This window comes from Rhinatrema bivittatum, chromosome 2 (assembly GCF_901001135.1).
Source record: "Rhinatrema bivittatum chromosome 2, aRhiBiv1.1, whole genome shotgun sequence".
Lineage (NCBI taxonomy): Eukaryota > Metazoa > Chordata > Amphibia > Gymnophiona > Rhinatrematidae > Rhinatrema > Rhinatrema bivittatum.
Genome location: NC_042616.1, coordinates 296849828 through 296875149, shown reverse-complemented (window position 1 = coordinate 296875149; position 25322 = coordinate 296849828). Strand labels below are relative to the sequence as shown.

The window sequence follows — 25322 nt, the reverse complement described above, 5'->3', positions numbered from 1 at the left end:
TCTCTGGCTATGTGTTTGTGGCAAATAACACGGTCATGGGGTGTGTCTGGCGGGGGGGAGGTAACAGCATCACTGCCATGACAAGTGGCTTGTACAGTTACATTGTCCAAGGGCCTGGTTTTTTCTCCCCTTGCTGCGGAGGCCTGCTTATCTTGTGAGGGCAAACAAAGCACCTGCCCTAAAATGCTTGGTGTATGAGCAGGCACCATACACTTTCAAGGTGTTCATTTTCAAAATGGCCCTGTTCCTATCCTCCCATTGGGAGCTATTTAAATCTCACTGGTTAATGACAAGCTTCAAGTGTCCACACTACTAGTACTGCACGATCACGTGTGGCCGGTTAGTGATGCATCATCCAGATTGTCAGCCACAGTTTGTCTTGACCCTCATGCAGCTAAACCAGAAGAAGTGTCCTGTGCATGTTGGTAGCCTGGCATATTCCCTGTGTTGGGGCTCACCATTAGGTTTCTTTGGAGGACATATTGCAGAGCAGGCAGGGCCATTCACAATCACACCACGAGGTACCGTTTTTTCAGTTAACACAGGTGTGGCAGATCTTATGTACTGCTTCAAGTTTGGCAGACTGCTACACACCAGTAGCCTTAGCTCAGTTACAAGGTCCTGGCACGCAATTGTTGGAATGCCCAGATGCAGTTTAGTAGTCCGGAAGAGCTGAGCTACTTTTGGCTACTGCTGTCCTGTACATATACAGGCCCAGAACAATGTGACATTCACTTAGGCTAGGCAAATCGGCCTTTAAGGCTCAGGGAAAGGTCCTGGCTACCTTATACAGTCTTATAGGATGCTGTGGTTTGCCATCCAGATCTGCAAGTGACAATGCTATGATTGATGGCTTAAATCTGTCTTTACCATAGGAGATTCTGGGAATGGTTGCAGGACCTGGCATCTCACTCCTGTTGCCATTCCCAACATGCCAGCAGAGACGAGGCACAACGAGGCCTTATGTGCTACCTGCTGTGTCATCGAACGTACCTTTGGAGTTTTCAAAAGTCGATTTCGCTGCTTGGACAAGATGGGTGGAGCTTTAATGTATGCTCCACCTAATGTTGGCGATATAGTGCTGCTCTGCTGTGTCTTCCATAATCTTGCTCTACGCCATGGACTACCAATGGATATAGTTTCAGACCTCCCCCCCGGATCCATGTGTTTCCACACAAGCCGAAGACACCACACTGAGTGGCAGCCAGCTTCATCAAAACCTTATATAATGCTACGTTGCCTGATGGGCCTCACCTACCACATCCTCTTCCAGGGAAGGGAGGCCAGTAGACAGTTAGCTGCTGCTCTCTTCGCTTTCATCTTTCTTTCTCTCACTGCTTCTCTGTCTGGGTCACTGTGTAACATGTCTCCTTTCCAACTGGTCAACTGTTCGTGCATGGACTCCTCTATTGGTGGCAGGGATGTTGTTGGTGCTGGTGCCGGCACCGTGATGATAGTGTGGAGTGCAGAACTTTGGGCCTACCAATCTGGCATGATGGGGCTTCTGGGATGCTCCTGCCAAGGGCGTGGCACAGTAGTGTGCTGCCTCAAGGTTGTGCGGAATCTATTGGCTCCCACTCAAGGCTCAAGCCAGAGAGGTTGAGGGACACATTGAGTGGGCTGGGTGAACCCAGGGGTTGTAGCATCTGCAATGCCTCCTGAGACTGTAGCTGCTGCTGCTCCTGATCCTCCTTGCACACCTGGGTCTGGGCATCCATCAGGAAGGGCCTGTGCAAAAGGGCTGCTGCGCTGCTGGTCCCTGGAGCTTCCTGGCTTGGACTGGCTGCTTCATGGGCGAGAGCTGTGGAAACAAAACATAAGTGCCAATGGCAGCAAGTATCCTTTTTTTTCAGTTGGCATCAGAGGTGCATTTTGCTTCTTAGCATGGTGAGCATTTTATGCCAAATGATGTGTACACCCATTTTAGCCTGGCCATTTACAGGTGAGGTGAATTTACCGGCTGCAGTTCGCATGGTATTCAGCCACTCAGCCATGCCCTCAAAGACATCTGGACCCATCCTTTGCACGAGGAGCTTCTCTGTGGGGGTGAGGATGATGGGACAAGGGACTCCTTCTCCGGTCCACTGTATATATTTATTTCTCACCGCCCCCTTTGTTTTCAGCTGCGCCTTGATGCCCCGATACCTGTGCGCCACCTGCTCCCCGCTTCATAGGACTCCGCTGCACATGGTGCAAACTTATCCAAACCAAAAGGTTTGGATAAGTTCTTGGAGGAGAAGTCCATTAATGGCTATTAATCAATTATACTTAGGGAATAGCCACTGCTATTAATTGCATCAGTAGCATGGGTTCTTCTTGGTGTTTGGGTAGTTGCCAGGTTCTTGTGGCCTGGTTTTTGGCCTCTGTTGGAGACAGGATGCTGGGCTTGATGGACCCTTGGTCTGTCCCAGCATGGCAATTTCTTATGTTCTTATGTTCTTAATCTGTGACTTAAAGTCCATCCCACTCTGCATTAGTCACGTGACAGATCTCTCAAGTTTCATGAACAGTAGTTGGCATCCTGCAGACCAAGGGTTAACCATCCTTTCAGGTTGGTTAACCTGAAAGGATGGCCTTTTCTTAAATCAGATGTCTGTTGACCCATTTCAGTTCACTCACTAGTAGTCCATTGACTCTTTCCAACCTTCGCTCGATCTAGTTGAACACTATTTGTCCTTCTAAAGTCCCAATCCCTAGATCATTTGTCAATACTACTGTCTCAAACCAATCCATAACCCTATTAGACTTTGTATATAGTTTTGAGTTATACCTCTGTTTTTCAGCAATTCTTGATCCTAGTTTGTACACCCTTGTTTCAGTGTATTTGCTCTCTACGAGGCACTGTTAATGTTACAATGTAAACCGAATTGATTTGTAACCTCTTACAAGAATTTCGGTATATAAAACTGTTAAATAAATAAATAAATAAATAAACATGGTGATGCCCTGGGCTATGCTACGCTAGATCTGACCCTTGGCTACCATTGAGGTCTTGGCTGCCCATTTGACAAACAGCATGGCATAATGCTCCAGGACCCCTGCAATGACCATCTCATTATCCTTGACACTGAACTTGATAGCCCTGACATGAAGGCTCCTGCTGCTTGGCTGCCAGAAGGGGATTCCATTTCCTAACTCTCCCTCCCAGTCCCCTCTCCCCTTCCTTCCTTCCTTCCCCCTCCTGCCTCTGCCCTGCCAACTCCCTTCCCCTCTGCCCTCTCTTTTTATCCCTAGCTTACCATCATCCTCCCTCTGTCCTTACTTGCCTATCTCCTTCTCCCTTCTGCCTCCTCCTATCCCATTCCTCCTGCCTATCTCTATTCCTGTCCCTGTCCCTCCTCCTCCTCCTCCTAGCACTCTTGCCCTTGTCCCACCTCCTCTCCTCCCTCCTCCTCCTCTCCTCATGCCTCTCCTCTCTCCCCACGCCTCTCATGCTCTATTCTTCTCACTTCTGCTCACCACAACCACCATTCCTCCTCTCACTGGTTCCTCTCCAGCACTTCCGTTGGGTGGGCTGCAGCATCTCTTTCTAGCCTCTCTGGTGCACCATTCTCTGGCTCCTCCAGATTGCCTTCCATAGGCCAATCGGTGTTTCATCCAGCAGGCCACTCAGCATCACCCCCTTCTAGGCACTCTGTTTGCCTCTTCCAGGTGAGACTATGAAACTCCACCATGAGCTTTTTGGTATCTCAAACGTTTGGTATCTTAAACACAGTCATTGCAGGATCATTCCTCTGGTTCTTCTCCTGCTCAGCTGCATTCTCCTCTATAGAATTTTGCCACTCAGCATCTGGTTTGGCTTTAGCCCCATTGCTGCTCTCTTCTCTCTCTGGAACGGATTTCCCACATAAGAGTTGAACTGCCTCTGCAGTCCGGTGATTCACTCAGCTCCTTCTGGATCCTTCATAGCACATCTCTCAGGACTCTCCATGAAAGCTCTTTCTTGGCTCCCCACAGCACTTCCTTCTTGACTCTCACACAGTGTCTTTCTCTGCATTTCCTGCAGCGCCTCCAACTGGCCTCTCTGCGGTGGTTCTCTCTGGGTGATTGCCAGTGCTTTTGTCTACTCCCAGGCACTCCAAGCTCTCCTTTGCACAGGAGGCAATGAGAGCAAGCTGGGCTTACTGCCTCTTTTTTTTTCCTTAGCCCAGGAAAGCTGGCCCTTTATGAGGCTCTCCTGTAACCGCCTTTGCCCTTCCAGGAGGCTCTGAATCAAAGCTTGCATACTTCTTTCAATCATCCTTCCACTTTTTGACTTCTGGTACTTAGTGCAAAGCCTGAGTTTACTGCTGGAGGCTACACCCTGCGCACCCACTAGTAGTTTCACTTTCTGCTGGGGCTACACCCTGTTTCAGCCACAGTACACAATTGCTTTTCTCTCTTTTTTTTTTTTCTTCAAAGGTAAAAAAAGTAAAGAAAAAAAACCCCTGCCTTTCTGGCACTAACTTCACTGAGATACAAGCCCTAAGTCCAGACGGAGCTTGCCTCCTATGTCTGCTTAAAACCTAAACCTGTATTTCCTCCAGACCCCCACAGACCACTTTCAGTTTTAAAGGTCATTCCACTTTTTAAATTCTGTGCTCTTCTTTGAGCAAGCAAGCTTTAACTTCAGTGCTCTGATGCACCCTAGAGCACTGCTTTGCCTTCAAACGTTTCATTTGCAGGCCCCACAACAAACTTTAATTCACAATCCTCCCATGGAGACTTGGGAGGGGTTTTCTGTGCCAAGCTTAGAAAAACTCCTCAACCTCACACCAGATGTGAGGATGATGGAGCAAATCTTGTGGGCTGAAGCAGAAAACCACACTGACTACAGCCTTTTCTACTACAATCTCAACTTTTATTAAATAAACAGAAAATCACACTAACAATAACTGCCTACCTATGCAGTATACTTCCAACACAACTTCAGAGAGGGTCAGGAGCTCCTTGCTCCAGGAGACACAGGGCCTCCTGATCCCAGCTGGGCTCACATTCTTATTCGCCTCCCAGCAGGGTTCTGCTTACAGAGCTCTCTCCCTCTGTGGGATTTAAGTGGACCAGGCTAAATGCCTGGTCCCACACAGGTTAAAGGGGGGAATAGGGTCACTCCATCACAACCTATAAAGAGACAAAGCAACACAAACAGTGGCATCAAAATAGCAAGGCACTACGAGAGGTGCAAATCAGTGATAAGAACATTCCAAGATATATAGTTTGAAGTACAAAAGCAAGTTAAGGGGTTAAAAGGAAAAGTTTGCCTTTTTGCAGATGACAGTAAGATCTGCAACAGAGTGGACACCCTGTCTACTTCCCCCAGGCGTGCATACACACACACACACACACATGCCCGCATGCAGTTCCCGGCCCCGGCGCACACATACACACACTGTTGGACTCTACCCCCTCCCTGCACTCAAACACACACACCATCTACCCCTCTCCCAATGCTTACTCAAACTCACTATCCATCTCCATCCCCCCAGTTTAATTCATGAGAATTTTCAGTTGAAAATTAATCCAGTTAGGTTCAGCTGAAAATGTATAAAATGATAACAGAAAGAATTATCTAGTTATTTTTTCTACTAAGCAGATCTTTGAAAATTGACTCCAAAGTGTCATGGGACTTTTGCTAAATTTAGCATCTTAAGGAAAGTGCTTTTTATACAAGTTTCTGGTGGAATTTGTTCCTTTCCAGAAGTCACAGGAATTTGATTCTTATGTAAAGGATGTGTGATACAGGCAGGGCCGGCAGAAGCACTAGGCGAACTAGGCGATCGCCTAGGGCGCTGAGCATTAGGGGGCGCCGAGCCGCTGATGGCCAATGGCTGCCGGTGGACGTCATCCCAATGGCGGCTGAGCGGTGAACTACTGCTATGCTGTGTGCCGGATACACACAGCAAGAAGATCGGCAGGACCGTGGTACAGTCGCGTCTAAACATGCTGGTGCTCCTCCTCCTTCCAACCCGCGCGGCTCCGGCAACATTTTTCTTCCGGGGCCGCGCGGTCAGGAAGGAGGAGGAGCATCAGCCAATGCAGGAACTTCTCCTCCTTCCTGCCCGCGCGGCCCCGGAAGAAAAATGTTGCCGGAGCCGCGCGGGCAGGAAAGAGGAGGAGCATCAGCCACGTGCAGAAGAGGATCAGCGCGGCTCGAGAAGACCGGGGCCGCTGCAGAGCCCATCCTGCAGTGGCCCGTGAAGAGGAGGCCCAGAGGTGAGAGAGAGACTGAGGGTTTGTACAGTGTGTATGTATGAGATGAGTTGAGAGACTGTGTGTGTGTGTGTGGGAGTGAAGACCTGAATGTTTGCAGAGACAGCATGGGAGAGCCTCTGTGTGTGTGAGAGACAGCATGTGACAATGAGAGCCTGTGCTTGAGCAAGACAGCATGTAGGAGTGAGAGAGAGTGCCTGTGTGTGTGTGTGAGTCAGCATGTGACAGTGAGAGCCTGTGTGTAGGAATGATTGTATGAGAGAGAGCATGTGACAGTGAGAGCCTGTGCTTGAGTAGGACAGCATGTGGGAGTGAGAGAGAGCCTGTGTGTGTGAGTCAGCATGTGACAGTGAGAGCCTGTGTGTAGGAATGATTGTATGAGAGAGAGCATGTGACAGTGAGAACCTGTGCTTGAGCAAGACAGCATGTGGGAGTGAGAGTTAGACAGCATGTGCAAGAGAGAGACTGTGTATAAATGATTGTATGAGGGACAGCATGTGAGAATGAGTGCCTGTGTATGTGAGAGAGAGAAAGCATGTGAGAATGAGAACCTGACTGTGTGTTTGAGGGAAGCAGACAGATGGAGAGAAAAGAAATATGTTATAAAAGGAATTGGCAAAAAAATAAGAAAGGGAAGGTGGAAAAAAAAAAGCCTGTGACCAACCGATTAGAAAACTAAGATCAGACAGCAAATGTAAAAAGAAATAAATTACTTTTTACTGATTGGAACATGTAATCTTTGGGAATGTGCAAAGTAGCACTTTCTCTATGCGGATCTCACAATGTACGAGATCAGCATAGAGGAACTGGAAGCCCATGGGGCTTGCACAGAGGAGGCAGCAGAATGGGCTTCAGTGCCAATAGCAGCAATCAGCACCTCCGCAATAGCCATACAGCAGCAGTGACAGTGGCAGCAGAAGAATGAGAGAGGCTCTGAGGTTGCTGGCAAAAGAAAGAGAGGGGGTCTCTGCCTTTAGTGTGTGCATGTGTATGAATGGGAGTCTGCCTGGCGGTGTATGTGTGTGAATACATGGGTGCCTGCCTGAGGGTGTGTCTGTGAATGAGAATGTATGGGTGTCTTCCTGGGGTTTATATGTGTGAGAATAGGTGCCTGCCTGTTTGTGGTGTATGGGTGTGTGTATGAGAATGAATTGGTGCCTGCCTGGGGGTCTGTGTGTGTGAGAATGAATGTGTGCATGCCTGGGGGATGGGGAGGGAGTGGTGTGAAAATGAATGGGAGCCTGCCTGGGGTTCAGTGTGAGAATGACTAGGAGTTTGCCTGTGTGTATGTGTGTCTGTGTGAGAACGAGTGGGAGCTTGCCTGGGAGTGTGTGCTTGTGTGTATGTGAGGGAGCCAGTGAGAGTGAGAGCATGAGTGTGTATGAGAAAATCCAGGGGAGTAATAGTTTGTGTGGGGGTATGTGTGGAGGGGGAGAGAGTGCCTTAGAGCCTGAGTGTGTCAGTGTCTGTGAGAGCGAGAGGTTATGGTTGGGTATAAGAGCATGAATGTGTATGTATGTGACAGTGTATGTGTGAGAGAGAATGGACATGTGAGTATGTGTGAGAGAGAGAGGATAACTTCCTAATCCTCGACAATATCAGGGTGACTGGAAATCAAGAGCTCCCATGTATGGACAGCAGGGGCTTTTTAAAATCCTTATTAGTTTTAATTATTGGATATTATTTGATATATGTACTGTTTTGAAATATTTTATTGGTGTTTGGGAAATTGTAAAAAATATATATGATTTGAATTAATAGAAATTCTATTTATCAGTAGTTTTAAAATATTTTATTAGTATGGTTTTACTATTATAACTGATGCTTTGTTTCTTGATTTTATTTGTTTTATGAGGAATGGTTGTTCTGTTTTTCCATTGTTAATACACAATCTGGCTTCTTGGGGTTTCCATTTCAGTTTTTTCTAATTTGTGCTCCTTTATTTTGTATTCTGTATTTGGTGAGGGTCTGTCTCTGCTCTGTGTGTGTGACCATGATGAGAGATTCTGTTATCATATAGTGTCTGTATAGAGATCTATAGCAATTGGGTTTGTTTTGTTTCCTCAGTAGGTGGTGTATTGGTATTCTAGGACCCAGTGTAATATTTACCCTTGCTTATTCACAGGTAGGGTTATTGTTGTTTGAGTCCTTGGTGTTATTACTGTTATGTTATGATGGGATTGCAGTATAGATTTTGGGTGTCTTTTTTGCGGTGCTTTGTGTTAGTTCACAATGTGTCTGGCAGTGGAAGGTGTTTGTGCTGCTGTTACTGTGAGGTGACACCAGAATTTGAAAATATCTTTTAGTATGATGAGCTGTAAGGGAAACATCCAAGCTCCATTGTTTGGGGGAATTTCAGTGGATGCACAGAGATACAGAACTGGAGGTGCAGGATTTGTATTGACATTCTGTCCCTTCCTATATATTCCAGACTTCACTCTCATAATCCATATAGAATTAGTTGAATGAGGCTATCAAATAATTTTATAGTAGTTTTACTAGAAGTGTGAAACTGGCCAGCTTTTTAAAATAATGCAGAGGACCCTTTGGACTTTTTTTAACAACACTTTTTTTTATAACCAATTTTAAAGCAGGATCCATGCTATAGAGGTGGGTGTGATGAAGAAATGTCATTTTGGCTCCCCCCCCACCCAAAACAAATTCTTCTGACTAGAAATGCCACTGATTTTCTGTGGCACACAAATGCATTGGCCCCTGGGCGCCGGAGACCCTTGGTGCGCCACTGGGTGCGAGCCATATGGGGCCGCAAGTGGTGGCAAAGAGGAGTGGAGATTTGGCGGGCCGCAAGCAGTGCCCAATCTGCTCGCGACCCAGAAAACCCCAGTCAGCGGGCGTGATTGAGAATGAGGTAGGAGTCGGGGCCGAGACCGGGGGGGGGGGGGCGCAAGGAAAAAGGCTCGCCTAGGGCGCCAAATCCCCTTGCACCGGCCCTGGATACAGGCCGTAAAATCTGTTCCTCCTACGCCACTAGTAATATGGCCTTTGGCCTTGGTCCGATATCGTCATTTAAATAACTTCTGCTTTTGGGTATGTTGTGATTGTCCTTTGCAGAAGAGCATACTCAAACAAAAATCCATTGCCAGATGAAAATCAATTCTGAGTTTTTTAAAAGATCATCTGCGATAGTAATCTGCAAGAACAACAGATGTGTAATATATTTAGGCTACCTAGACTTTAGTAGAAACAGTTAACCATTGTGTGAGTGGTCTATAAATGACTGTAAATATATAACATTTCCAAACCTCTCTCTTTTCATTTGCAGATGAAACCATTATTACATATTTTTAGTTAAATGGATATGTAACTGTCTTTCATTTTAATTGTAATTCACTTTATATAAAAAAAATACTGATGTTTTTTGTACACCTTTCCCGGTGTTGTCCCTGATTAACACCTGCCTTTGGGCAGGCATTAATTTCTGAGAGTAAAATGTGCATGAAATCAGACTGGTAAAATGTGCATGAAATCAGACTGGTAAATACTAGGCTCACTACTTTTCAATACCTGGCTCCACTTTTATGGAACTTTTTTCCTTCAGATTTAAGAAACTGACTAAAGCCTAGTTGTTACTCAGGTTTTTAATGATTTGTCTTGGCATTTTTAATTATTCTATTTAATTTATTACTTTGAGGCTAGGGTTTGTTGCTTTTTTTTTTTTTTTTACTAATTCCATTAGTCAAAGTAGAGGTTTTTCGACATTTTTAGGATCTATGTTGTACTTTGTAAAATTCTTTTATGATTATGGTTTTTTTAATACATGTTTTGATTATGTATAAAATCAGTATATTAAATTAATTTAGGCTTACATTTAATTCAGACCAAACTGCTCAGTTGTAACTCTGGATGTGTCCGAGTTTCTTGACCAGGAGAAAGGATGCTAGAGCTTAAGGCATGTAAGAAAAATGATGTGCTTGAGTTCAGAGTGAGGGAGGATGATTGCCAGGGCCAGCGATATAGAAGTCCCGGTCCTGTATTCTTCTTCTTGAATTAGACTCATCTTCCAGTCCTTGATTAGCAAAGGGACCTGGTTCATCTAGATTGTCATCCTTGATTTGGATAAAGAGAAAATGAGGAAAACTAGTCAAGGGGAAAAACAAAAAAGACCTTTCACCCGCATCTAGAATTCCAGTTAAGCTGTCAGTTATTTATAATACAAGGTAAGATAGCAAATGATAGAGGATAAAAGACCAGAATGGCACATCCAGTCTGTCCAGTTGAGAATTATCCTCCATTGGTAGATGTGCCTATATAATTCCCATATTCAACACTAACTGGTCCCTTGGGTCTTCCACCCGATCTCCTCCTATCATATCTGACCCAAGTCTATCACAGTTATCAGACTGTTAAGCCTCCCCATGTTTTCTTTGTGCATTATTCCCCAATTATTAGAACATGATGCCCCAATGCAATAGTCTTTCTTTGATTTACACCTCCATCTTTAGGCCTTCACATAAATTGCAAACATTTTTCTTACGTATTAATGTGAGATGGCAATTTTTTTCAAATTCTCACCTGCTGGAAATGGCTGAATCAAATACCACCAAACTTGCCATGTTTTGTCCAGATGATGCCACTGCTAAGAAGGTAAGACTGCAGATTCCCAGCTCTTGTGTATTGAAAGATCTGAGGTCAGTAAAATTAATGGAGCATGCAATCCAAGCTGTCATGTCTAAAAAAAAAAGTTATCTTAATGCCTGTCTGCTAATGGCAGCTATCTTTTCAAAAATGCAACCTATAGAATGATTGATCTTTCTATAGGCACAGAGCAGTGTTGGTATCCATTGCCTTATTTTCACCCTGTTATGTAAATATAAATCTAAGGACTACCTATGCTATGCTTAGAAAAAGAAAGAAAGCAATATATACAGGTATTTCAGAGCATATCACTTGTCATAACAGTGGATGATTATTTTGATTAAAGTTTTTTCCTTTCCCTAATGCAGATCTTGATGGGACTGCCCTATGGAAGTTTGCCTAGAAAGACTGTTCCAAGAAGTGAAGAAAAAACAGCTATGGATTTTTCTGTACTTTGGGATTTTGAGGTAAATGTATACCTGGTAGAATAGGCATACACAATACCCTAACACAAATGGTTTGTTGCATTAAACTACAGTAGCTAGCAGCTAGGGGTGTGCATTCGTATTGACCGCATATGAAAACGCTACGCATATTTTTTTTTTTACTTAAAAAAGTGATGAGACATAAACGATCGGATTTCCAACATATCCAACATAGCTATGTTGGATATGTTGGAAATCGCGATTGTTGATCCAAAATTAAAAGTTAAACCCCTCACCTTCCTTAATCCCCCCCCCCAAGACTTACCAGAACTCCCTGAACTAGCGAGGAGTGAGGACGCCATTTCTGCAATCCTCTGCGAGGAGCACGTGACGTCGGTGCCACGTCGAGTGACGCGGCGTCACGTGATTCCCCGCGGGGTCGCGCCGGAACAGCCCGTTCGGCCCAAAAGGAACTTTTGGCCAGCTTGGGGGGGCCTCCTGACCCCCCCAAGCTGGCCCAAAAGGAACTTTTGGCCAGCTTGGGGGGGCCTCCTGACCCCCCCAAGCTGGCCAAAAGTTCCTTTTGGGCCGAACGAGGATCCCGGAAGCGACCCCGCGGGGAATCACGTGACGTCGGCGCCACGTCGATTGACGCGGCGTCACGTGATTCCCCGCGGGGTCGCGCCGGAACAGCCCGTTCGGCCCAAAAAGAACTTTTGGCCAGCTTGGGGGGGGTCTCCTGACCCCCCCCAAGCTGGCCAAAAGTTCCTTTGATATTATTTATCTATTTTTTAATCCTCTCTACTTTACCCCATCTTTGTTTGATATTATGAAGGATAGGATAACCAGATATTGCACCAAACAACTGGAAAATTTGGAAAACTATTCAGTTTGCCCCATGATTATTCTATTTATTTATATTCCACTTTTTGGCACTTCAACGAGGATTACACTCAGATACTGCTTTGAGATGTTAAAAAAAGTTTTTTCTTGACATTTAAAAATCCCTAAGGGTTTATTATCTTCTGTTTCTAAGACATGCTAAGTATCAGATCTTGAGAAAGTAACAACTTTAGAGATAAGATCCAATTACCATCTGAAAGTTTTGACCTAACTGGGTTTTTGGAGAAGTCACAATCAGAGGTTTTGGATAGGGCAACCTTAATAACTATGTTTGCATAAGAAGCTGATACACCATTGGGTTCCCTGATGTGGTCAGAAAAAAATCACCATAAAAGGAAGTTGTTTTTGACTGAAAAATAAAGAGTTATTGCCATAGGAGCCAGTTTTTGTTGAAGTTTCAGTGCAAATGTGCAATCAAATTAGAAGGGAAAAATGTACAGTATTTTCTTTGACCCCATACAATTTCTATTCTGCTTTTTGCACTTTTCACAGCACTTCAAACTGGATTACATTCAGGTACTGTAGGTATTTCCCTATCCCCAGAGGGCTTACAATCTAAGGGGATCATTTATCAAAGTGCTATATGGCGTTTTTGCATGCAAAAAATGCCTTTAACACATGCAAAAGCACCATAATGTTTGGTGTGATGCAAAGGGGAGGGTATTGGGTGGGAATTTTGGACAAGTGGGCTCACAGTTTAGTGAAGCTGTATTGCATGGCTTTAATGTGAATTTTAACGACACCTTTTTCATTTGCGTAAAGCTGTATGAAAGGGCTTTATTGTGGTGTCATGCCATTTTAAGCTCCTGGAGAGCCAGCCAAGCTATCAGGGCCCTCCTGGGGGAGAGGGAGAAAGGGAGAGAGAGATAACCTAGCCATAATACCCTCACACTAGATAGGTATTTATATCTCTATGTGAGGCCCATCTAGGTGAGGTTTAGGTATTAGTGTAGGGGTTGGGAACCACTTTGACATTCAGAGTGAGACGTATGAACAGAACAGTATACTCTTATGAAGATTTGATGTCCTTCGGAGTGAGGAAACTCACACAAAGATGAGATTTGCAACCTCTACACTACTACCTTGGGGGGGTCTCCTGACCCCCCCCAAGCTGGCCAAAAGTTCCTTTTGGGCCGAACGAGGATCCCGGAAGCGACCCCGCGGGGAATCACGTGACGCCGCGTCACTCCAACGTGACGCCGACGTCACGTGCTACTTGCAAAGTTGGTCAGAAATGGCGTCCTGACCCCACTGGACCACCAGGGAGTTGTGGTAAGTCTTGGGGGGGGGGGATTAAGGAGGGTGAGGGGTTTAAATTTTTATTTGCACATATGGACATATACCCAACTCATTGAATTCTGTTTATGTCCATATTGACCGCAAATGGGACCCCCTTTGGACATATGGACATAAACTTTTGCTCTGCACATCCCTACTAGCAGCTACAAGCCCTTTGGCCCTAGGGGCTCATTCTCTAACGCTATCGCAAGCGAAAAGTCCCTTTTCGCGTGCAATAGCTAGCTCGGGGCGGAGTCAGCCCCGGAAAAGGAGGAGTTGGGGTGGCACTGGGGCCGACGCTGTGGACACATCGCTGGCGGCGAAAGGTAAGATTCCTTAGTGCCACTAGTTTCGTGCTGAATAACCGCCCCCTGCTTCGCACCCCTGCCCCCCATTACCGCCGGATTATCTAAGGTCTGTGACCTTAGAGAATCCAGGCCCTAGTTATTAATGAAGGCGTTAACGCCTTCATTAATAATTAGGGCCTGGCAGTCTCTGGCAGTTTTGGCCTCTATGAGGTGAATAAAATCTGAATATTCAGTTTTCCAGAATATTTATTGGCAAAAAAAGGGGAGATTCAGGTGCTATTCAATGTGTTTTGAAAAATGTCTTGGCAAGACCTTGAATAAAAACATTTGGAGCAAGCAGGAGTCACAGCTTGCATATTCCTTCTATTATTGTGCTCTTCCCCACCTCTGTTCCATGTACAAGGAAAAACCTAGGCAGTGGATCTTCACCTGTCCCAGCTGGTCCTCCAGACTTTTATACCCTTCAGGGTTCCACTTCTGCCATAGGGACTCCTTTACCCCCTCCACTTCTGCTTCCTGGCAGCCAGGAGACAGGGGCACTTCTCTGATCCTTGGATCTTGAGCAGCTGCCTCACAGTGAATAGACTGGTCTGGCAAAATATAAAAAAAGGAAGACACTCGTTAGTGGACTGATTCTGATCAGGGCAAAGTAAATTATTAGGCTAGAAAAAAAAAAAGATTTGTTTTCACTCTAGCAGCACATCATGCATTTATCAACAATCTGTGTATGCCGTACTCTTCTCACACAAAAAGACAGGATATATCAGATTTACCAGAGTTGGCAGGAGGACCTGTTGGAGGTAGTTGATCTCATCACAGTAGTATTGGCCATGGAGAACCAACTGTGGGAATGATGTGGCCAATAGGCAGCATGAGGTTGCAATGGAGATGCTAGCTGTCGTCCTTTCTCTCAATCAGGCAACGGCACATGACGTTCATATGCTTTATTTCGTGTCCAGTGCCAGAGCTAGGGTGGCATTTAAAGGGACCATATCTGTTTCTGCTGACTGGAACAGCTCACAGGCATCCTGTATTCTTTGGAGCTCCTTAATATTAGGTTTTAGAAAAGAGACAAGAATAGAGAGTGGAAGCAGTCACTCTTTGACTTCCAGGTGAGTCCATTGGTTTCTACATGACATCTGTACCTCCTAGAGTCCTGACATGCATTCCTGTTCAGAGCACTGACAGCAGGAAATGTACAGGGCATCCTAACCTAGAAAACACTATGCCAGCCAACATTTATTAAGGCTGTGTCATAGAAGATGGCAGGATGCTTGCAGGAGTGAGATTTATGAAAGCAGGATCATCCTTATTATGGCATGAGTGCTGGGAATGCAGGGTAAGCGATACAGTGATCAAAGCTTTACATGTGACAGATGAAAAACCAGTAGTCAGCAGCCCTACCCTTGCTACCTAGTGTGGGAATGGATTCTAAGATTGTGAGGTTAGGACAGCAATCCAGGAGTTGAGGGCTGTATGGTGTGTATAAGGGAAAGTTTGTTGGATGGTGATCTGTGAAGGTTCTTCCTTCATAAAACAAGACACAAGTGTAGAATAGAGGATATAGATACTAGTAGCTGTGGAAAATTTTTTTTTTATTTTTAAACATTTGACACACATTGTCTTGCCTATAAGCAGTTCCTCATACAAGGCATTAGCTGTTTGTTTTTTGACTGCAATATGCATTTTCCTGGTAAGTTAGCTACAATGCAGGAGCTGTAGCTAACTTTCCACAGGATCATCTGGATGGTAACGCACGTCCTGATGCTCCCACACTGAAATTTATCAGGCCGCTATGGCCTGAAAAAGCATGCCTTTCCAATGTAAAAAAACCACACAGGTATTTGGGTAGAACCCCCCCGCCCTCCTCCCCCTGCTGCCTCTAGAGGTAGCCCAAAGTAAAAAAACATAGAAAATCAAAGTTAGGTGGCAATCGTCACCCACCCTGTCACAACCTGTCCCTTTTCATAATACATTTCACCCTGATCCCTACGATCCCCCACCTGTTACTCATCACATAATTCCTGGTGGTCTAGAGTGGATCCCCCATCTCCTGCACCACCCTCCCAAGGCTTCAGGGTGTTTGCCACCATGTTCCAAAATAGCGCCATCCAACGTTTGCCTCTAACACGTGACGGGGCAAAGGACGGACGGCACCATTTTGGAAAATGACCACCACCTAGGCCCAGAGCCCAGGGGGCACTCTGGGACCCACTGGACCACCAGGGTGACTTTTTGAGATGGGTAATTAGAGGGGGTGGGGGTCTACTAGACCACCAGGGATTATGTTGTGGGTAAAGGGTGGGGGCCCAAGGGTGTGGGAGGAGTATTGGGGGTAGGGAGCCTGATTTTTGAATCCTGGGAGAGATTTATTATGAAAGAGGCAGGGTTAGGGCAAGGGGCCTGGGTGTCACCATGTGACTTTTATTTTGTAATTTTAACTTTTTTTTTTTTTTTACTTTGGGCTGCCTCCAGAGGCAGCAAGGCGGTAGACTGGTATATACCCAGACCCTTAGGGGAGATTTGATATATAGGGGATTGCTTTAGGGTTGCTGGTGGCCCTTTAAGACAATGGTGGTCCTGGTGAAGGGGGCCACCATTGTGCATATTTTCTGCTTTTTCTCCTGGTATTTTCTCTCCTGCAATTAAAAAGAAATTATTGTGGGAAGCCACCATGGTATTTACCACTGTGGTGTTTTACCATGGCATGTGGTATACTGCAACATAGTATATGACCCCCTTAGTGTGGTTTACCTGCATTTCTCTACAGGGGACTGGCATCACTATAGATAATTTGCATAGTTAAAAAGGGATAGTTTGGCTCTTGCATATAAAAATGAGGAAACTAATGTATTCTCCAGCTTGGAGCAGAGTAGGCCCAAAATGTTTCACTAGACAACAAATTTTTCTTTTCACACATCCACAAACAGTTTAATAGTTCCCTGTTTTGTAGGATTCAATATGAATTTCAAGAAAATTTTCTTTCTTTTACCTTTCATGATAAATATTTGTTATAAATCCTATCGCAAAGGTTTTTGTGAAAACAGGCGACATCTTGCAAAATTACCAATGGAATAATTTTCTTCTTGTACACCCTTTAGCTGAGTAGTAACCCAATGCAAGTCCACTGACTTCAATTGAGCTGTTCCAGGTTTCCATTGTTAACACCCAAGAAAACCATGGGATGCCGCAGATTGGGCCAGATTTTCTAACCTACGTGCGGGTGTAGATTTGTGTGCATAGGTAGCACGCGCCGGCCACCCGCCTAGCAGGCCTTCGGAGGCCTCTGGCCATGCCCCGCCCTGGACCGCCCACGCCCCACCCCTTTTTTCAAGCCCTGGGACATACACATGTCCCAGGGCGTGCGTAACCCTTTGAAAATCCGCCCCGTCGCCTCTACCTTTCAAGCGATGTCGCTTTATAGTAACAATGTAACATAACCAATTAAACATAGTATCTAATGATGACAAACCCATCACAATCACAATCATTGTAAAGCCTTTGGCTGAATTACTGTTTGCTGTAAACCGAGGTGATGTGCATCACGTGCTGCGGTATATAAAAAAACTATAAATAAATAAATAATTAAATAAATAAATAAATAACAACTTGGACACATTTTTCCAGCATTACCATCCTTGATACTCAGTCAGCTATAAAAAAACAAACCCTCATGTCTATTGCCTGCAACCTTAATCCTATCCCCATCATTATATTAAAACAATTAGTAGAATAAATTTCCCCCTATTTAACTAAGTTGATTGATCTGTCATTATCTGAAGCAATCTTATCTAGTGAAGTAAAAACAGCTATTGTAAAACCTATATTAAATAACCAAAAACTCGAACCTAACCTTCTATTTCTAATCTCCCTTTTCTATCAAAATTGTTCTTAAACAGCTTACAGATTAGTTAGAAGAATCCAATGTATTATTCCTGAATCAATACGAGTTTCGTGAAAATGCTAGCACAGAAACACTACTGCTCCCAATGTTCGATACTATCTGGAGAGGTTTTGATGGTAGACAGGACTATCTTTTAGTCCTACTCGATGTCTCTGCCACATTTGACGCCATAGATCATACAATCTTACTAAATAGATTGGAACAGCTAGGAATTTCTGATAAAGTATAAAAATGGTTTGACTCATTCTTACATAACAGAACATTTCAAGTACATATAAATAATTAGCCTTCTACATTAAACCATGTTAACACCAGAGTTCCACAAGCATCTACCCTTTCTGCAATGCTATTTAATACCTATTTCATTCCACTTTGCAAACTTTTAAACGGACTTGATTTAAATTTTTTCTTCTGGCTCTGACTCCTGGACTGGCTTCCGACCTCCCTCAGGCTTCCGACCTCGGACTGTACATTGACTTTTCTCCTGTCTTCACGGGGGTCCACCTAAGTCCAGCCGGCCCCACGAACCCAAGGGCTCAACCCGGGGGGGAACTGGGCTGGTATTTGTGAAGCTCCAGCCAGTCCTTGCATCAGTACAGCCTCGCCTTCCAACGGTAGGGACCTGTGAGGGTCTTCTCTCTCAGGTAGCGACAACTCTACCTTGGATTAAGGATCCACCTCTCAGAACCATAACAGTAAACCAAGGCCATGGATTCGGCGGAGGCATCAGCCCTGCAAGCCATTCTAGGTCTAGGCCATAGGATTCTGGAGCAACAACGGGCCCTAGAGTCTTTGGTGTCCTCGATGGAGTGACTCAACGCCCGTTTGGATTCGGTGGTCCAAGCTCATGTAACTCCTCCACCAGCACCAACTCCTTATGTGATGCCGGAATCCACTATCAACTTCATCTGCCTGCCACACTAAGAATCCATAATTCCTTCCATGTGTCCCTTTTGAAGCCTCTGGTTCTCACCTGGCCTACTCAGAAGGCCCCTGAAGTTCCGCAGCCCAGGGCAGAGGAAGGCATATACCAGGTCTGTGAGATCCTTGATGTCTGGAAACGAGGCCGCAAATGGGAATACCTCCTAGCATGGGACGTATTTGGGCCTGAAGAGAATTCTTGGGAACCTACTACTAACATCCTAGATAAGGATCTTATCAAGAACTTTCACACCAATCACCCGGGAAAACCCAAGTCTTTAAGAGGGAGGCCTAAAGGAGAGGGTACTGTTATGGCCACCGGCCACTCACCCTCGCGGACGGGCCATCCCTGAAGTGCCTGCAGGAGCAGGCAGCCATCCCCGATGCTCACTTCGCAGCTGTTCTAGCCGCTGCTGAACTTGGCTGCGTCTTCGGCCTGTTTTCCTCCTGCTTGCTGGCTCCACCCCTGCCGGGCCTGTCTAGAGCCGAGTGTGCAGCTGATCATTCAATTTAAAGGGGCCACAACAGGAAATAGTCGCTGCCCCTCCCTGGGGACTCCTCCTTCCTGAATATTATTTAAGGCAAGGTCTACTCCTCAGACCTTGCCTTGGTTTCTTTGCTCCTGGTTCCATGTTGTTCCTGAGTTCTTGATCCTGAGTTCCTGTTCCTGTTTCCTGTGCTCTGCTGCCTGCCCTCCTTGGACCTGCTCCTGTCCTCCTGCCCGCTCCTGGCTCCCGCTACTTTTCTCCTTGGACGGATCTACTGGCTTCTGACTTTTGGACCGGCTTCCGACCATTCTTCTGCCTCTGACTCCTGGACCGGCTTCCGACCATTCTTCTGGCTCTGACTCCAGGACCGGCTTCCGACCTTTCCTCTGGCTTTGACTTCTAGAACGGCTTCCGACCTCCCTTAGTCTTCCAACCTCGGACTGTACATTGACTTTTCTCCTGTCTTCACGGGGGTCCACCTAAGTCCAGCCAGCCCCACGTAGCCAAGGGCTCAACCCTGGGAGACTGGGGCTGGTATTAGTAAAGCTCCAGCCAGTCCTTGCATCAGTACAGCCTCGCCTTCCGACGGTAGGGACCTGTGAGGGTCTTCTCTCTCAGGTAGCGCCAACTCTACCTCGGACTAAGGATCCACCTCGCAGAACCAAAACAAAAATACAGTTCGTGATCTTGAACTACAATTGGATACTAACCTTACCATGAAAAACCAAGTCCAATACATAATTCATAATGGATATGCAAATTTACAAATGTTAAAATATTTGAAACCTTTACTTTGTAAGAGTGATTTTAGGATGATTTTACAGACTTTATTTTTTTCAGGAACTGACTATTGTAACTCACTATTTCTAGGATCTACTATATCAACATTACGCCCCATACAACTCTTACAAAATTCCGCAGCCAGAAAAAAAATTCAATCATAATCACACCCATTCTCATTAATTTATACTGACTCCCTATTAGAGCCAGAATCAAATATAAGATACTAACAATATAAAACAATATAAAAACTTGTAAATAACTCAGATACACCATGGGTTGGCTCTAAATTGCATATCTATACTCCAACATGTTCCCTAAGGTCCCAGAATTAAGGTCTGCTCGAAATTCCATCTATTAGAATAGCTCATATTGGCGAAGTAAGAGAGAAAGCTTTTTCTATTGCCGGACCTTCACTATGGAATGCATTGCCAGACTGCCTAAGATCGATGAATGACCTAAAATTGTTCAGAAAAGGACTGAAAACATGGCTGTTTAAAGAAGAATATGGTTAAAGTCCCAGAGTCTAAACTTAGTCTTTTTTTGTTTTCTTTTTGTCTTAGTATTATATTTTATTATGATTTTCTTTATTTTTAAAGTTTTTGTTTCCAATGTGTATTATGATATGATTATATTATGACAGCTGTTCATTTTATGTTACTTTATTATATATGTTTAGTTGTAAACCGCTTTGATCTCCTTTTTTTTGAAACAGAAGTATATATACATTTTTTAAATAAATAAATACTGTTTGACCACTGTAGTTTGGACCTTGAATATTTTTCACAGGGTGACATTCTATCTGGACATAATATAAACCTTCTGTTTATTTATCTTTTTTTTATTTTTAGGGTTATGCAAAATATTCCGCCCTCTTTTATGGCTTCTATGACAATCAACGTTCAATTGGCTGGTTACAGTACAGGCAGCCGCTGTCATATTTCCTGGTTGGCATTGGTGTTTTTGGCTATAGTCTGATGGTAGTTATAAGAACGTAAGTATTGTTTCGCATTACAGTTTTCATTTTTCCTAGAAAATACCGTTGTCAATAAGTTTTTAGCAGCTTACCATGTTTAGGTGAAATTGCATTCAGAAGAGGTGTCCTGTAACTAGTCATGCCAGAATGAATCAGTATCATTTCTAAACCACCTCCTGCTCAACCTGTCTTCTTTTTTAGCTCTTTAGGAGGAATTCTTTTGGCATCATTGGATGGCAGAAGTCATTCTCTTCCAAGTGGCTTTTTTATTAAAACCATGATCAGTCCACTTTGACCTTTTTTCATTTATTTAGAATTTTTTTTATATTCTGCTTTTCCGCACTTCACAGTGTATCTCAAAGTGGATTACATTCAGGTACTGCAGGTATTTCCCTATCCTCACAAGGCTTACAATCTAATTTTGAACCTAAGACAAGGGAGAGTAAAGTGACCTACCCAAGGAGCAACAACGGGATTTGAATCGTGGTTTCCTAGGTCATAGCCTACTGCTCCAACCAAGAGGCTACTCCTCCACACCACTTCTCTCCACTGAAGTAGATTGTAATTCTCAGACATGGGTCATAGTGTCTGAACCCAGTTTCATTTTTCGCAGTAATTATATTTGATAAATATAATGCATATAGAAATATGGTTAAATTACCACACATTTAAAACTTGTGAGCAGTAGCATTAGTTGTCAAAGCTTTAACCTCAGATACTGTACCATTTACATATCTTTCATAAACTTCATAATTCACCTTAAAAAACAACAACCCTTTATTCATGTACCTCATCTTTTCAACAGTGACTTGCATCATTTTTGAATAGTTTCCTACAGGTAAACTGGCCTTACAAAGTCATCATGTCTGTGGGTTTGTCTGTCTTCCTCTCTCCCTCCGACCTTTTAACCATTCATTCAGATTCATGCAAATTTCTGTCACAGATAGTAGAGCATCCATTGACCCTGGCTCACACTTTTCATGTGTACTCAATGCCCACAAAACTTGGACTCCCTATTTAATTTTCTTTCCTTTAGAAAACTAAGCCATTTGAGCTGAAATCTTATCAGTAAATTTTGAAAGGGATTATGTGTGGAAAGTTAGCATATAGGCTAGGGGCAGTTCAAACATAAGGCAGGATGAAGTACCACTTCAGGCTACCAAATTTTGGAAGCAGCAAAAGTACCCCCAAAACACTCCTAAGGCAGCCACCTCATCTTGCCAAAAAATGGGGCATGACAGAGCTCATCCCACTGTGGTCTGAAAAGCAAGTGAGTATCTACTATTATGTTCTATGTGTCTTGAACTAATAGTGGGCCCTTGGGTCATGGCGAGTGAAGACTCCGCCCACAGGGAGGAGTCCTGTGGGCCCTTACCACAACAGGCAAGGTCTCAGCAGTGATGGACAACAAAGGAAACAACTTTATTATACAGACAATGGTGATCCGAGGAGAGGATCAATAGAGTCAGTCCCGAGAGAGTGACCTGCAGCTGGTCAGTCCGAGTAATAATCCTCAGCGTGGAGTAGTCCGGTGAATACATTCTCTAGGTGTAGCTTGTGCTGGCAACTCCGGTAGTAGTCTGCAGCATGGGGTAGGCCGGAAGCCGATGGGAAGTTGCACAAGACTAGAGGGATCCGGTAGTGGCCCGCAAGCGGGGTAACCCAAGGATCTGTGCCACAAAGGTAGAAGAGCAGGTTCTGTACTCACGCCGGTACTGTGGAAGTAGATGGAGGATAAGGCACTGAGGAGGTCTGAACAAGAACAGCAAGGGTTGTCCCAGGATGATGCAGGAACTCACTGGAACAGAGAAACAGAAAGTGATGGCTCTCTGAAGAGCAGATAGCCCTTAGTGAGGGAAGGCCCCCAAGGAGCGGGTACCTAGATCACCCAGTGGGATAGTGAGACAGAGTCCCAGTGTGGCGGAAATAGCAGGACAGGAATCCTTGCTAATTCATCTTCCAAGAAGTCAGCTGAGTTTAATTATGGTAAGCGGATAACGTCATGCGGTGGGGACACCCCCAAGATTCCCGCCATGACGCGTTTATGAAGGGGGCAGGCGCGCGCGCGCGCGTGTGCCTTAGGTAACCCCGGATGTATAATGACTGCCGGGAGCGCCCAGGCCGTCCTGGGCATGCCATGAGGGTCGGCGTGTGGAAGCGGAGGCAGCCGACGGCCCGAGTGCAGGAGATTGCTCCCGGACTCCCGCTGGACCACCAGGGACTTTTGGCAAGTCTTGGGGGACCCTCCTGACCCCCACAAGACTTGCAAAAAGTCCAGCGGGGGTCCATGAGCAATCTCCTGCACTCGGGCCGTCGGCTGCCAGTAATCGAAATGGCGCCGATAGCCTTTGCCCTTACTATGTCACAGGGGCTACCGGTGCCATTGGTCAGTCCCTGTCACATGATAGGAACACAAGATGGCACCGGCTATCCATTGCTCCTACCATGTGACAGGGGCTGACCAATGGCACCGGTAGCCCCTGTGACATAGGAGGTCAAAGATTATCGGCACCATTTTGAATACCGGCAGCCGAGGGTATGAGTGCAGGAGATGGCTCCCGGACCCCCCGCTGGACCACCAGGGAGTTTTGGTAAGTCTTGGGGGGGTCAGGAGGGTGGGGGGTTTGTTTAAATTGGCTTCTTTAGGCGGCCGAATAATTCGGCGAAGATTCGTTGTATTCGTGGGGAATCGCGATACGTTTTGCTTCCCCACGAATACAACGAATATGGCCCTATACGTTGCGGATTACCAATTCATAGGGAACGAATGCATACCCCTAGGGCATACAATGTAAGCAGGTAAGTAGTGAAGGAAAGTCCAAACCTTTTCTCTGTCTTCTAGATTTTCAAATATAGTCATCGACCTGTTGTAGTGGACCATATTCCAAAGTGATCTAGTTATTGATGAACAGGAAGATATTTCCCTCTGCTGCTGAATCATATAAAACCCTAAGTGTTGGCTTCTTCTTTTGAATATTAGACAAGTGACAACTTTCAGTAAATGTCACAGACAGGTAGCACAATTGTAGCAGAAAATAAATCTCTATATCATGAAAAGTGAAAAGTTAATCCCCAGCAGGCAATCCCAGTACAGTTCATTACACTAAGATTTCCACTTACTAACATTGTGACAATAAGAACAAATGATTCAAGTTACTGTTGTAAACATGGAGTGAAGGTAAATGCAGGGTTGTTTTTTTATGATGATTGAATTATGAATGTTTATGGAAGTTGTGTAAGCAGTACAGTATCTGAGATTAAAGCTTTAACCACTAATCATTTCTATGGACTATTCTCCAGTCAGTGACAGCCATGATTCTCCCAGGGGATCTGTCAAGAAGCTAGGCTACTACCTAGTAGGGTGTGCATTCATTTGAAACAACAGCAGCATTGACATAGATACTATTGTTGACATTGAAACAATATCATAGATGTCAAGTCATTTTCAAAATGAAACAATAAGAAATTAATTGTGCTTTTCCTTCTATCATTTTTCGTATGTACTATTCGGAATAGTGCACATTATTTCTGAAATCGGAAAGAAAGGGAAAAAACATACATGACATGGAAATTTTCCCCAAACGACATGAAAAGACGTGATATGAAAATTTTTGGCCTGCACACCCCTACTACCTAGGAGTAGATTATTGAAAATAAGTTGCATCATAGACCTGGAACTGGCCCGTAGTTCTTATACAACCTCCTTAAACATCTTGGGAATCGTCTTGAACCAACAGAACACACCAGCTAGCAGTCACATGCTTCAAGTTAACACACTCCCCCATCTGCATCACCATATTGTTGCGCTTGGGGGTGTACCCCTGTCCTGTGGCAGTACAGGGACTGGCCACAGGGGGTGGAGCACGGAAGGAGACAGAGGCAGTGTAGATCTTCACCACTGGAAGCCTGAGGTCCCCCCGGGAGGAGTCCGTAGGGACCTGGGCCGCTGGGACTTAGGTGGGTCTCGCAGGGTCTCCTGGGAGAGTCAGAGACCGGCGTGCCCACAGACACTGGGAGAGCGCTATCGGGCTCGAAGCTGGAAACAGGTTGGAGGAGAGAAAAGCAGAATAGAGTTGGTGAGGCTAAGGCTAAGGACAGAGCCAGAATCAAGCAAGGTCAGGCGAGCAGGGTCGAAGTCCAAGAATCAGTCCGAGGAGTGGTCAACAAAGCAAGGGTCAAGATCCAGAGGTCAGGCAATGTCGAAGAGCAGGCTGAGGTCTTTGGCAGGCAGCAGGCAGGCAGGTCAGGAACAAGCTGTGGTCTTTACCATAAAGTCAGTCCGAGGTAAGACCAGGGAGACGAACAATGAACACAGGAACAAGCAGGCAAGGAGCAGGTACAAGCAGGAACAGAACTGGAACAGAAGGATCCTGGAACGAGACTAGGAACAAGCAAGCAGGAACACGAGCAAGGGCAATCTCAGGAACAAACCGACTCGATTGCCAAGGCTGGGAACTTCCTTATAACAAGAGTTCAATCGGGGTGCACCGTGTAGGGGCGTGGCTAGCTGCTGAGACGCCGAGGCCTGGCGTGAGGTTCGGCGTGCGAATGAAG

The 25322-nt window shown here is 45.2% G+C and overlaps 1 protein-coding gene across 1 annotated transcript in view; it reads left to right on the top strand.

Moving 5' to 3' along the window:
• LOC115083276 (transmembrane channel-like protein 2) overlaps nucleotides 1–25322 on the top strand; it is a 103430-nt gene that overhangs the window by 21040 nt on the left and 57068 nt on the right. The window contains exons 7-8 of the mRNA XM_029587085.1: nucleotides 11154–11252; nucleotides 20644–20786. Of these exons, the coding sequence (XP_029442945.1) occupies nucleotides 11154–11252; nucleotides 20644–20786 (242 nt within the window). The remainder of the gene's footprint in view (nucleotides 1–11153; nucleotides 11253–20643; nucleotides 20787–25322) is intronic.